The sequence below is a fragment of the Scyliorhinus canicula genome, chromosome 5 (genome assembly GCF_902713615.1).
Source record: "Scyliorhinus canicula chromosome 5, sScyCan1.1, whole genome shotgun sequence".
In the NCBI taxonomy this organism is placed as follows: Eukaryota; Metazoa; Chordata; class Chondrichthyes; order Carcharhiniformes; family Scyliorhinidae; genus Scyliorhinus; species Scyliorhinus canicula.
In genome coordinates this window covers 214,203,017-214,217,422 of record NC_052150.1, presented here as the reverse complement: position 1 = coordinate 214,217,422, position 14,406 = coordinate 214,203,017, and the positions used below count along the sequence as shown (strand labels likewise).

Below are 14,406 nucleotides of genomic sequence, written 5' to 3'. Positions count from 1 at the left end.
CTCGAAACGAGTATAGAATGCATTGAGTTGATCGGGGGGGGCGCTGTTGCCAGAGATTCTATGCGACTTTGCTTTGTAGCCCGTTATTTTATAAGCCTTGCCACAATCAAAGAGTTGGTGTTGTTTAGTCTGGTATTGTCTCTCGGCGCCCCTGCTGGCTTTGCGGAGGTCGTATCTGGATATCTTGTATAGGTCAAGGTCGACTGTCTTGAACACCTCAGACCTGGCCTTTAGTAGGGAGTGAATCTCCCGGTTAAACTATGGTTTCCGGTTGAGGAATGTACGTACTACCTTCTTTGGCAATCTTCTACACATTTACGGATGAAGTCTGTGACGGTGGTGGGATACCCGTTTAGGTTGGCCGCTGAGTTCTTGAATATGGTCTATTTGATCCCGAAGTTGGGGCCTCTCCCATTCCAATAAAATTCAAACCTATGACTCTAACTTAACTTTACGGAATTTGGATTGACTACTCTAATAATGTAGAAAATCTGAAGTTTAGGTTATCATGACTACCTTGCAAGAAAATACCAAATATTTCTGGACTCTATTATTGTGGTACCTTTAGTGTGATTGCAAACTGACATGCAGTATGATTTTAATTATGGTTAATTTTTCTTCCTCTTGGATGCATCTTATATTTTATTTAAAACTAAATATTTTGCACCATACTTTATTTGTTATATCAAAAACAAGGGAGGGATTACCTTGAGGAAATATTTTGCTCCGATACATTTAAATGAGCTTCAAACGTTTTTCTTCTGAATGTGGTTGGGCTAAACTGTATGTCACGCAGCTTCTTCACAGTAATACATCGAATGTTCTCATTCTCCAAATCTGTATAGGTGAAAAATTGCATTCAGAAGAAAACACTGAATAAGCAAAGCAAGCTCATCATCTGCATACACACCAGTCATCAACTCTGGTCCACTTACTTAATTTTGGACAGCAATCAACACTAAGTCCCAAAGGAAATTAAGAATAAATGTGGGAATATTCATCCAACACAACTGTTAATCTCCGGCTTCCTGTCCCGATACAACAGTCGACATTCTAGCAACCGATATGAACTTCCATAACTAATTAATTTTCTGAAACAGAATTAAGTCTCTTGTTTCTCCAGTATAAAAAGTGTAAAGGGAGCATATTGTACGCAGTTTCTCAATAAAAGTGTGAGAGCTGTAAACTATATTTCAGAGGTTTTGGCTACGGTGGTGAATGCTTAAGTGTTTAAAACTACAGAGATGTATCAATGGAATAGAATCACAGAGGGTAATTACCTTAGCATACAAGTATCTCCCACTAGCTGTATCCTGTTTATAAAGAAATATAGTCTGCATCTCTGGGTTCTTCTTTTCATCCATTGAATGAATATATACTGGGACGGAGTTTCTCAAACTGGAGATCGTGACCCCCAGTGGAATTGTAAGACAAGATTCTGGGGTTATGAGCTATGGTGGAACTCTGGCTGAATGTGAAAAGTTGCGAGGTCCCTTTAAGTTGTTGTTTTTAAAATACGTGTAGCCTAAATGTCCAGTGCTTGAGGCCTGAGTCCTGTTCGAAAAAGAAACCACTGTAAAGATCCCCAGCCTCTTCCTTACTCTCACAGGTGCCATTGAGGGGGTTATGAAAATTTAGCAACCTCATAATAGGGTCACACAGTGTGGTAGTCACCACTGATTGTATAATAGTTGTTATTAGAGGTAATACGGGAAGGCTTCTGTACTACAGGTACGGGGGTAGATTCCTGCCTGCTGGCTCCGCCTAGTAGGCAGAGTATAAATGTGTGTGCTCACCGAGCTGCAACCATTTTGGCAGCAGCTGCAGGAAGCTACACGTCTCTGCTTAATAAAGCCTCAATTACCCTGTACTCCCGTCTCGTCATAATTGATAGTGCATCAATTTATTAAGCAGAGATTTTACAACGATGGACCGCCGCATCAAGCCAGATCGCCTACAGCTGCACCCTCAAGCAGCCAACGCCACGTCGGCCTTCGACCACTGGCTAGCCTGCTTCGAAAGCTACCTCGGATCAGCGACTGAACAACCCTCGGACGCACAGAAGCTCCAGATCCTTATCCGGGATGCGGCCACTTACCCTGAAGCTATGGAGCTTCTGAAAGGACACTATATCCGGCCGATCAACAAACTCTACGCCAGGCACCTCCTGTCCACGAGGCAGAAACTCCCTGGTGAGTCATATGACAATTTCTGGCGTTCCCTGCACATCCTGGCGAGGAACTGCGATTGCCAGGTAGTTTCGGCCGTTGAACATACAGAACTCTTAATCAGGGACGCTTTCATTATGGGCATGGAGTTGGCGTACATCCGCCTGCGCCTATTAGAAGGGGGTACGCTTGACATCGCGGCGACCAGGTAACTCACGATCTCGCTAACGGTAGCCTCCCGTAACGTACAGTTGTACACCCCCGATTGCACGGCATACGCTCCCGACCGCACGGCGCCCTCATGGACATTGTGGGCCCTACCAACGGCCGCCCCCAGCCAACCCCAAGCCTGCGCTGCGTGGCAGCCAGCCAACCCCGGGTGGCCCAAATGCTATTTCTGCGGGCAGACAAAGCACCCCCGGCAGCGCTGTCCGGCGCGGAGTGCAATCTGCAAGACCAGCGGAAAGAAGGGACATTTTGATGCTGTGTGCCAGGCCCGGTCGATCGCTGCTGTATATAGGCCCAGTGTTCCTGTACCCCCCATGTGCAACCCTTTTCGACCCTTTTCGTCCCTGCAGACTACGTGCGGCCTGTGGGCGCTGCCATCTTTAATGACGCCCACCATGTGCGCCTTGTGGGTGCTGTCATCTTCCTCCCAGCAGACCACGTGCGGTCCATGGGCGCTGCCATCTTTAACACTGCCCACCATGTGCGACCCGTGGGCACCGCCATCTTCGGCGCCATTTTGGACGGCTCAGGACCGCTGCTCGTCGGGGACTTCATCTGGCTGTTCATCACCTGCCACCTGCCATCATCACCCTCACCGTCCAGGGCGTAGAGTTCAGCAACCTCCGGCTCTTCGTCCACCACAACCTCTGTGCTGCTCTGTTACTCGGCCTGGACTTCCAGTGCAACCTCCAAAGTCTAACTCTAAAATTCGGCGGACCCTTACCACCACTCACTGTATGCGGCCTTACGGCCTTGAAGATTGACCCACCTTCCCTGTTTGCAAACCTCACCCCGGATTGCAAACACGTCACCGCCAGGAGCAGACGGTACAGTGCCCAGGACAGGACCTTCATCAGGTCGGAGGTCCAGTGGCTACTGCGGGAAGGCATCACTGAGGCCAGCAACAGCCCCTGGAGAGCTCAAGTGGTAATAGTAAAGACTGGGGAGAAACTGAGGATGGTCATTGACGACAGTCAGACCATCAATCGGTACACGCAGCTCGACGCGTACCTCCTCCCACGCATATCTGATATGGTCAATCAGATTGCACAGTACAGGGTATTTTTCACAGTGGACCTGAAATGTGCCTACCACCAGCTTCCCATCCGCAAGGCGGACCGCAAATACACTGCGTTCGAAGCAGGTGGCTGCCTCTTTCATTTCCTTAGGGTTTCCTTCAGCGTCACTAACAGGGTCTCGGTCTTCCAATGTGAGATGCCTCAACCAGGCAGGCAGACCCGTGGCATTTATTTCCCGCCTCTGAAATTCGGCACTCCTCTGTCGAAAAGGAGGCCCAAGCCATCATTAAAGCTGTGAGGCATTGGAGGCATTACCTGGCGGCAGGAGATTCACTCTCCTCACTGACGAACGGTCGGTTGCCTTCATGTTTAATAATACACAGCGGGGCAACATCAAAAATGATAAAATCTTAAGGTGGAGGATCGAGCTCTCCACCTACAATTACGAGATTTTGTATAGCCCCGGGAACCTCAACGAGCCCTCTGATGCCCTATCCTGAGGTACATGTGCCAGTGCACAAGTGGACCGTCTCCGGGCCCTACACGATGGTCTCTGTCACCCAGGGGTCACCCGGTTCATTCATTTCATAAAGACCCGCAACCTGCCCCACTCCATTGCGGAGGTCAGGGCTATCACCAGAGACTGTCAGGTCTGCGTGGAGTGCAAACCGCACTTCTACCAGCCGGACTAGCGCACCTGAAGGCCTTCGCCCCTTTGAACGTCTCAGCATGCACTTCAAAGGGCCCCTCCCCTCCACCGACCGAAACACATACTTCCTGAACGTGGTCGATGAATACTCCGGATTCCCCTTCGCCATCCCATACCCCGATATGCGTCTGCCACGGTCATTAAAGAACTCAACAGCATCTTCGCCCTGTTCGGTTTCCCCACCTACATCCACAGAGGTCGGGGATCCTCCTTTCTGAGTGATGAGCTGCATCAGTTCCTGCTCAGCAAGGGCATTTCCTCGAGCAGGACGACCAGCTACAACCCCCAGGTAAACGGGCAGGTGGAGAGGGAGAATGGGACGGTCTGGAAGGCCGTCCTGCTGGCCCGGCGGTCTAAAAATCTCCCGGTCTCCCACTGGCAGGAGGTCCTCCCTGACGTGCTCCACTCCATTCGATCGCTACTCTGCACTGCGACTACTGAAACCCCCCATGAACGTCTCCTTGCCTTCCCTAGAAAGTCCGCCTCCGGGGTTTCGCTCCCAACGTGGCTGACAGCTCCTGGACCGCGTCCTCCTCCGCAAACACGTGCAGATCCACAAGGCGGAACCGTTGGTCGAAAGGTTACAACTACTGCACGTGAACCACCTGCTGTGGCGTACCCTGACGGGCGCCAGGACACAGTCTCCCTCAGGGACCTGGCACCAGCTGGATCCCCCACCCACGGCCCACCACCCCCCCCCCCCCCCTCCCCTCCGGTTAGCTCCGGCGCCACCCACCCTCCCCCCAGCGCACCTCACTACAGCCCCTGCCCCAGGACGATCCGTCCTCCCACTGGTTCCACCCGGGGATGAAGATGAGGACAACACGCTCCCGGAGTCACATGCGACTAAGTCGGCGCCTGCATCATCACTGGGACCGAGGCGCTCACAGCGGAGGATCAAAGCACCCGACCGGATGAATTTGTAAATTTTCACCAGACTAAACTTTAAATTTTCACAAACCTGTAAAAATGTTTTCCACCACCCCCGCTGGACTCTTTTTTTTAACAGGGGGTGAATGTGGTAGTCACCACTGATTGTATAATAGTTGTTATTAGAGGTAATATGGTAAGGCTCCTGTACAACAGGTACGGGGGTAGATCCCTGCCTGCTGGCCCCGCCCAGTAGGCAGAGTATAAATGTGTGTGCACACCGAGCTGCTCCCATTCTGGCAGCAGCTGCAGGAGGCTACACATCTCTGCTTAATCAAGCCTTGATTGCTCTCTACTCTCGGCATCAGCCGGCCCATTCACGCCATCGTAAAATGCGACGGCGTTTACGACGGCATGGACACTCTGCTGCGGGTTTAGAGAATTCCAGCCCCTGTGTCTGTGTGGGTTTCCTCCACGTGCTCCAGTTTCCTCCCACAGTCCAAAGATGTGCAGGTTAGGTGGATTGGTCTTGATCAATGCGTGAGGTTATAGGGCAGGGGAGTGGGCCTTGGTAGAGTTCTCTTTCGGAGGGTCAGTACAAACGCGTTGGCCTCCTTCTGCACATTGAGGATTTTATGGAAATCCACCGCGTTTCATTCCACCTTCCTGATTTGTTGAATCCTGCAAAATGGATGAGTGCATGGTTCTACAATCACCTCAGAAAATATCAGAAATAAAATCTGAATGTTTTCGTGTCTTGTAAATCCTGAATTATCAATATCACACATAATTCATAGTTGAATGATACCTATATAGTCACTGCATTAAAGACAACATTTCTTTGACATATGTTTTACTTGCTAGAAAACACACATTTGAAAATGAAAATCGCTTATTGTCACAAGTAGGCTTCAAATGAAGTTACTGTGAAAAGCCCCTAGTTGCCACATTCCGGCACCTGTTCGGGGAGGCTGATACGGGAATCGAACCATGCTGCTGGCCTGCCTTGGTCTGCTTTCAAAGCCAGTGAATTAGCCCTGTTCTAAACAGCCCCTCTGAAAGACATTTGAAAGACCAGCTGGATTCTCCATTTGCGAAACCCGATTGGGCGGAGAATAATCGCAATTCTCCATCACGTGAACAGCGGCATCAATGCATACTGGAATGCATGTACAATAAACGGTGTTTGCATATCATTAGCGAGCCCGACACGGTATGTTCCGAGGCCTTCTCGATTCTCCTCCTCCGATGGGTCGGTTCACTTGTGCTTTACTTGTGTGGGGGGTGCAGTGTGTATTTACGGCTGCAGCTTGTCAGCCACCTGATTATTAATCGCGAATCCGGCGAATCCCGAACCGTTTCTCAATGCAATTGATTGCGTCCCATGTGGCACCAATGCTAGGCCCTTAAGTCGATGAGTCCGTCCAGATGCGGCACCAGTTTTGCTGTCGTGGAAGTTCACGAATCCTGCCCCGGCGTCAACACTTTGGGCGGGATTCTCCATTTCTGAGACTAAGTGTTGACGCCAATGCAGGACTGAAGTGGATGTATTGAGCCGCCTGGGGTATAGGGCTTCTGTAACGCGCAGATGCACCTGTGTACCGAGGTCTGTGAGATCACGGACAGATCCCCACTCGGTGCCTGGAAGGACCCCGTCACGTAAATGTTCAAGGCAACTGTCACCTTGACGGCCACAGAGAGTGGGTGGCCTCCCCCAGAGCCCCGTGGTGTCAGGTGTGCCATCATCTGGCAGATATGTCTCTCTGTCTCTCTCTGCTCAGCCGGATTCTTCAACAGCATTCCTGGTCCAGCAGCTCCTCCAATGACAGGCCGTGCCGGTAGACACAAGGCCTCATGCGGCCCCTCCTTTGCACCTTCTACTCTTCGACCTGTTCGGTGCTGGCTCTCCATTCAGGGCAGCTGCCCCCTGTTCCTCTGCGGCACACACCGTTGCTGCACGTTCCGTTGCTGTAGCTTCCTTCTCCTCCTCGAGCAGCGCCAGGCCTACGGCGACTGGCAGAAAGGCCACCATTGCCAGTTGAATTCCAATATCCATTGTCTGCAGGGAGTGAAAGACCAACATGTTATCATGATGTGCATCCCTGTGCCCAGGTACAAGGTGGCCCGGTTGACACTGCGGGCTCTGCCCCCGCATGTCCCCCCTCCATCCCTACAACTCTGGGGCTTCTGGCCCTGTGCCTGTCCCCATTGCCAGGAGTACCATTAGCTGGCACATACGCCAGGGGTATGATCCACGGCCTTCATAAGGGCTACTCCAGTTGTTGCCCTGGGTGGACCGCCGGCAGGTGGGTGCGGTGGGGCACCCATACAACCGTTATCACTCTGCAGAACTGGGGCCAGGCTGGGTGGTCAGTGGGTCTGCAGCAAGATGGCCGCATCTTTAACGCCGCCCACCATGTGCACCTTGTGGGTGCTGTCATCTTCCTCCCAGCAGACCACGTGCGGTCCTTGGGCGCTGCCATCTTTAACACTGCCCACCATGTGCGACCCGTGGGCACCGCCATCTTCAGCGCCATTTTGGACGGCTCAGGACCGCTGCTCGCTGGGGACTTCATCTGGCCGTTCATCACCTGCCACCGCCGCCGACCAGCCCAGGGCCAACCAACACCAGCTGCAGCTCGCCTCCATCACGCTCGACCAGTCCCGGCCGTACAACTTCGCAACCGCGACGCCGACGGTGAAAGTCGATGGGTACAAGACATCCTGTCTTCTTGACTCCAAGAGCACGGAAAGCTTCATCCACCCATCTTACGGTAAGGCACTGCTCCCTCGCGGTACACCCCGTTACCCAGGGAATCTCCCTGGCCTCCGGATCCCATTCCATGGAGATCCGGGGATACTACATCATCACCCTCACCGTCCAGGGCGTAGAGTTCAGCAACTTCCGGCTCTTCTGCAGAACTGGGGCTAGGCTGGGCGGTCAGTGGGTGTGCAGTAAGATGGCCGCGGTAATGGAGGTCCATGCCTAGGCATGGCCCCAGGCTCGTGGGGTATCACCCTGGAAACTTGGGCCGTTACCCTGGTCACCCTCCCCCGGCACTGGCAGGGCCCCCCCACCCCAGTCAGCCCGGCTAGTGTCCGGCCCAGCAGCCCACAGTCGCTCCTCTTTGTGTCCTACCTCCTCTCTCTCTCCGTCATCAGCAATGATGCTGGTTTCACCATTTTTAAAAGCAGAAGTGAACCTCGACATCGGGAATTCGGGAATCGGCAAAAGGTGTTTACTATACATGGGGGTCATGGAACGCATTGACGCCGCTGTTGAGAGATTTGCGAATTTGGCATGAAATCATCGCCCAACAGGATTTCGGCGTCAGAACTAATTCTCCGCCCAATCGCGTTTCCCGATTCCGCCAGCGGCCGACGCAGAAACCCGCCCACATCAAAAGACATCATAATGTTATTGTTGTCTGGTTAATGAAGACAGTGGATGCTTGTCACGTTATTCCATTCCTGAAAAGGTTTGTCAAACATGTTCACATGGAGATTACGCCTTTTTTTAGCGTGATTGTGCTTCTGAGAGGGTGCCCTGAACATACTTTCTATGAAAATATAATGCTGACAAATAGCAGCCAACCATGCTGATCTGAAAAGTGACTAACCTTTTTCAGGCCTGGCTTGACCATCAACATTGCTGGTTTGCGAGTCTGGTGTCTCTGGTTTAAAAGGTTTATCAATTTTGAGTGGCTTCATCTGTTCTGTAAACTGTTGTGGAAGATCTGCCACTACCCTACTGTCTTGTGTGTAAAACACTGGTGAATCTGCCAATTTATTTAAAGCTATTTCCTTTTCACTGCCTTCGTGTACAATAGCTTCTTCCAGTCCCAAAGGTGCGGTGGTCTCTTTGTTTGAACGATAAGGTTCTTTTTCCTCTTCATAATCTTCTCTGTTGGCTAAGGGTTGATTATATTCTGTAGCCAAGGGAAATATTCCGTCCTCATCGTTTAAGTTGATCTCGGAGAATGTTACACTTTTTCTCTTTGACTTTTGGTACGCACTTGCACGCTCAAATTCTGGAAAATGTTTTTCTTGTGACGTGTGCCTGCTGGAAGGGCAATTAGAGGCATTGAGGATTTTAATGTGACAACTAATTTGTTTAAACAGCCTAAGGTTTTACAATCGCACCCATCACAAAAGGTATTTATTTGTCTTTCAATTGCTCATTTGCCATTTTCCCCCTCACACCCCCGAAGCCCACAAGCAACTCCAATACGTTTTGCTTTTCAGGCTTCTGGTATGCTGAGTGCCCCACTTAATTGCTTCAATTGTTGTTGGACTGCAAAGTTCTTCCATGCCCTGTACTTAATCAGAAGAGGTGGGAGGCCTTGGGATCTCTACCTACCACCCTGCAGCCAGATTAAAGCCCCCTACCACTATTCATCATGGGGGTGGGCATTAAATTCTGTCCATAGTCTCTTTCTTGTTTCTTTGTTGATGTTTAGTTACTATTTATTGAGTTGCTGTTTCTCTACAACTTCGGTTTCTATCTTTCTGCTTTCCTCCCACCTTTCAGATTCCCTCCTTGCTATTCATAACATAATTAGATAAAAAACAATGCATAAAATCCTCCAGGAATCCCTGAAAGAAAGCTTGCATTTATACAGCACTTTTCATGACTTCAGGATGTCCCACAGCATTTTACAGCCGATGAAGCCCGTTGAAATATAGTCACTGTTATAATGTAGGAAACCCACTCATCATTTTTTAAATCTGTCAAATGGGACAGTATGCTGGCACAGTGAGTAGCAGTGCTGCATCACAGTACCAGGGACCTGGGTTCAATACCATCCTTGGATGACTGTGTGGGTTTCATCTGCTTTCCTCCCACATGTTCAGGAAATGTGATTGGCCATGCTAAATTGCCCCTTAGTGTCCTGGGATGTACAGGTTAGGTCATACGGATAGGGTGGGGGCGTGGGCTTAGGTAGGGTGCTCTTTCAGAGGGTTGGTGCAGACTTGATGGGCTGAATGGCCTCCTCTTGCACTGTAGGAATGGCTCTATTTGCTGATCACCCTCATAAGTGGTTATTTTAACCAGAAGCCACTAAACATACTGGAAAACGTTCCAACTCTGAAGAAATTGGAAGTTCCTCTCATTCAGTTTGATGAATTGTCTTAAAATCTGTTCATTATTGGTGATGGATGCCAGATTAAAATGCAAAATAAACATAGAACATAGAACATAGAACGATACAGCGCAGTACAGGCCCTTCGGCCCTCGATGTTGCACCGACATGGAAAAAAAACTAAAGGCCATCTAACCTACACTATGCCCTTATCATCCATATGCTTATCCAACAAATTTTTTAATGCCCTCAATGTTGGCGAGTTCACTACTGTTGCAGGTAGGGCATTCCATGGCCTCACCACTCTTTGCGTAAAAAACCCACCTCTGACCTCTGTCCTATATCTATTACCCCTCAATTTAAGGCTATGTCCCCTCGTGCTAGCCACCTCCATCCGCGGGAGAAGGCTCTCGCTGTCCACCCTATCTAACCCTCTGATCATTTTGTATGCCTCTATTAAGTCACCTCTTAACCTTCTTCTCTCTAACGAAAACAACCTCAAGTCCATCAGCCTTTCCTCATAAGATTTTCCCTCCATACCAGGCAACATCCTGGTAAATCTCCTCTGTACCCGTTCCAAAGCTTCCACGTCCTTCCTATAATGAGGCGACCAGAACTGTACGCAATACTCCAAATGCGGCCGTACTAGAGTTTTGTACAACTGCAACATGACCTCATGGCTCCGGAACTCAATCCCTCTACCAATAAAGGCCAACACACCGTAGGCCTTCTTCACAACCCTATCAACCTGGGTGGCAACTTTCAGGGATCTATGTACATGGACACCGAGATCCCTCTGCTCATCCACACTACCCAGAATTTTACCATTAGCCAAATAGTCCGCATTCCTGTTATTCTTTCCAAAGTGAATCACCTCACACTTCTCCACATTAAACTCCATTTGCCACCTCTCAGCCCAGCTCTGCAGCTTATCTATGTCCCTCTGTAACCTGCAACATCCTTCCGCACTGTCTACAACTCCACCGACTTTAGTGTCGTCTGCAAATTTACTCACCCATCCTTCTGCGCCCTCCTCTAGGTCATTTATAAAAATGACAAACAGCAACGGCCCCAGAACAGATCCTTGTGGTACGCCACTCGTAACTGAACTCCATTCTGAACATTTCCCATCAACTACCACTCTCTGTCTTCTTTCAACTAGCCAATTTCTGATCCACATCTCTAAATCACCCTCAATCCCCAGCCTCCGTATTTTCTGCAATAGCCGACCGTGGGGAACCTTATCAAACGCTTTACTGAAATCCATATACACCACATCAACTGCTCTACCCTCGTCTACCTGTTCAGTCACCTTCTCAAAGAACTCGATAAGGTTTGTGAGGCATGACCTACCCTTCACAAAACCATGCTGACTATCCCTAATCATATTCCTATCTAGATGATTATAAATCGTATCTTTTATAATCCTCTCCAAGACCTTACCCACCACAGACGTTAGGCTCACCGGCCTATAGTTACCGGGGTTATCTCTACTCCCCTTCTTGAACAAAGGGACCACATTTGCTATCCTCCAGTCCTCTGGCACTATTCCTGTAGCCAATGATGACCTAAAAATCAAAGCCAAAGGCTCAGCAATCTCTTCCCTGGCTTCCCAGAGAATCCTAGGATAAATCCCATCCGGCCCCGGGGACTTATCTATTTTCACCTTGTCCAGAATTGCCAACACTTCTTCCCTACGCACCTCAATGCCATCTATTCTAATAGCCTGGGTCTCAGCATTCTCCTCCACAATATTATCTTTTTCTTGAGTGAATACTGATGAAAAGTATTCATTTAGTAACTCGCTTATCTCCTCAGCCTCCACACACAACTTCCCACCACTGTCCTTGACTGGCCCTACTCTTACCCTAGTCATTCTTTTATTCCTGACATACCTATAGAAAGCTTTTGGGTTTTCCTTGATCCTACCTGCCAAAGACTTCTCATGTCCCCTCCTTGCTCGTCTCAGCTCTCTCTTTAGATCCTTCCTCGCTTCCTTGTAACTATCAAGCGCCCCAACTGAAACTTCATGCCTCATCTTCACATAGGCCTCCTTCTTCCTCTTAACAAGAGATTCCACTTCTTTGGTAAACCACGGTTCCCTCGCTCGACCCCTTCCTCCCTGCCTGACTGGTACGTACTTATCAAGAACATGCAATAGCTGTTCCTTGAACAAGCTCCACATATCCAGTGTGCCCAACCCTTGCAGCCTACTTCTCCAACCAACACATCCTAAGTCATGTCTAATGGCATCATAATTGCCCTTCCCCCAGCTATAACTCTTGCCCTGCGGGGTATACTTATCCCTTTCCATCACTAACGTAAAGGTCACCGAATTGTGGTCACTGTTTCCAAAGTGCTCACCTACCTCCAGATCTAACACCTGGCCTGGTTCATTGCCCAAAACCAAATCCAATGTGGCCTCGCCTCTTGTTGGCCTGTCAACATATTGTGTCAGGAAACCCTCCTGCACACATTGTACAAAGAATGTGTATTTACACTGTAAGCACAGTTACAGTTGGAGGAAAGATAGAGCAAAACAGCAACTCAGTTTGATAAGAAATAGTCTGATTGCAACTGACATCTTTATTCCTCTCTTCTTAATTCAGTATCAATATACAATTGAACAGCTAGTACAATGAGAGATGGTAATAACAGATATTGCACCACTTAGAAAACTTTTACCCTCTACTGGTATTACTGCTATTGTTCTATTGCCATCTTGCAATTTGACTAAGGTGCCATTGGTGGTCACTGATTATTACCAGCGGTAAATTCTCATCTGGCAACAGAGTAAAATCTCAAAGACGCAGAAAAACGCTTGCCACCTGCAGTAACATCCATACTTACAATCCATACTTTAAGAGTTTTAAGGACCTGTTGCAATGGCACTCACTTTATCTCTTAAAGGACATGAGGTAACTTGCAGAGTCAGTACTCACTTTATTTCAGCCTTGCTGCTTTGCATTACGTCCTCTGAACTTGGTATTCGTACTTGAATCATTCTTGTTCTAGCTCCAGTGTTTTCCAGTGCGATGTCTACAACACTTCCTGGAAAAGGACAACATAACCAATTTGACTCAGGCAGTTGCAAAATTGCTCTCAACTGAAATTGATTCTCATTGAATCAAAGTCGGAGTTCAAAACTTTCAAAGCTCAGAAAGTAGTATATCAATGGCTTCCATTCCTCATTTATTTTCTGAAACTGAATCAATCCTTTCTTCTCCCCAGTGCAAAAGCATGTTTAAGAGGACTGTTTTCATTGATTCTCTACAAGAGGTGTAAATAATGTGCCAGGTTGTGGTATATCATACAGCATTTCTGCATTGACTGCATGGCTCTTTTGTAAAGACTTCAATATTTTGAACCACTGGGACACATTTTTTTAGAATCAAGGAGGGCTAAGTACATCGTTCATGGGATATAGGTGTCACAGGCTGTGCCAGCATTTATTACCCATCCCTAATTGCCCTTCATGAGGCAGTTAAGAGTCAACAACATTGCTGTGGGTCTGGAGTCACATGTAGGCCAGATCAGGTACGGATAGCAGATTTCCTTCCCTTCAGGACATTAGTGAACCAGATGGGTTTTTCCGACAATCGACAATGATTTCATGGTCATCATTAGACTTCTTAATTTTATTGAGTTTAAATTCCATCTCCTGCAGTGATGGGCTTAGAATCCGGGTCCCCAGATCATTATTCTGGGTCTCTGGACAATACCACTATGCCACCGCCTTCCCACTGGTTGTGTCAAAGAACAAAAAAAAGTACAGCACAGGAACAGGCCCTTCGGTCCTCCAAACCTGTGCCGACCATGCTGCCCGTCTGAACTAAAATCTTCCACACTTCCGGAGGCCGCATCCCTTTATTCCCATCCTATTCATGTATTTGTCAAGATGCCCCTTAAATGTAACTATCGTCCCTGCTTCCACCACCTCCTCCGGCAGCGAGTTCCAGGCACCCACAATCCTCTGTGTAAAAAAACTTACCTTGTACATCTCTTCATAACCTTGCCCCTCGCACTTTAAACCTATGCCCCCTTGTAATTGACCCCTCTACCCTGGGAAAAAGTGTCTGACTTCCACTCTGTGTATGCCCCTCATAATTTTGTAGACCTCTATCAGGTCGCCCCTCAACCTCCGTCGTTCCAGTGAGAACAAACCGAGTTTATTCAACCTCTCCTCATAGCTAATGCCCTCCATACCAGGCAACATACTGGTAAATCTCTTCTGCATCCTTTCCAAAGTTTCCACATCCTTCTGGTAGTGTGGTGACCAGAATTGAACACTATACTCCAAGTGTGGCCTAACTAAGGTTCTATACAGC

The 14,406-nt window shown here is 48.8% G+C and overlaps 1 protein-coding gene across 2 annotated transcripts in view; it reads right to left on the bottom strand.

Annotated features, from left to right (window-relative positions):
* Positions 1-14,406, bottom strand: part of obscnb (obscurin, cytoskeletal calmodulin and titin-interacting RhoGEF b) — an 896,193-nt gene that overhangs the window by 116,307 nt on the left and 765,480 nt on the right. For both annotated transcript variants that reach the window (XM_038798455.1, XM_038798456.1), the window contains 3 exons: positions 13,021-13,129; positions 8,615-9,057; positions 708-837 (listed from right to left, as the gene is read on the bottom strand). In XM_038798455.1, the coding sequence (XP_038654383.1) occupies positions 708-837; positions 8,615-9,057; positions 13,021-13,129 (682 nt within the window). The remainder of the gene's footprint in view (positions 1-707; positions 838-8,614; positions 9,058-13,020; positions 13,130-14,406) is intronic.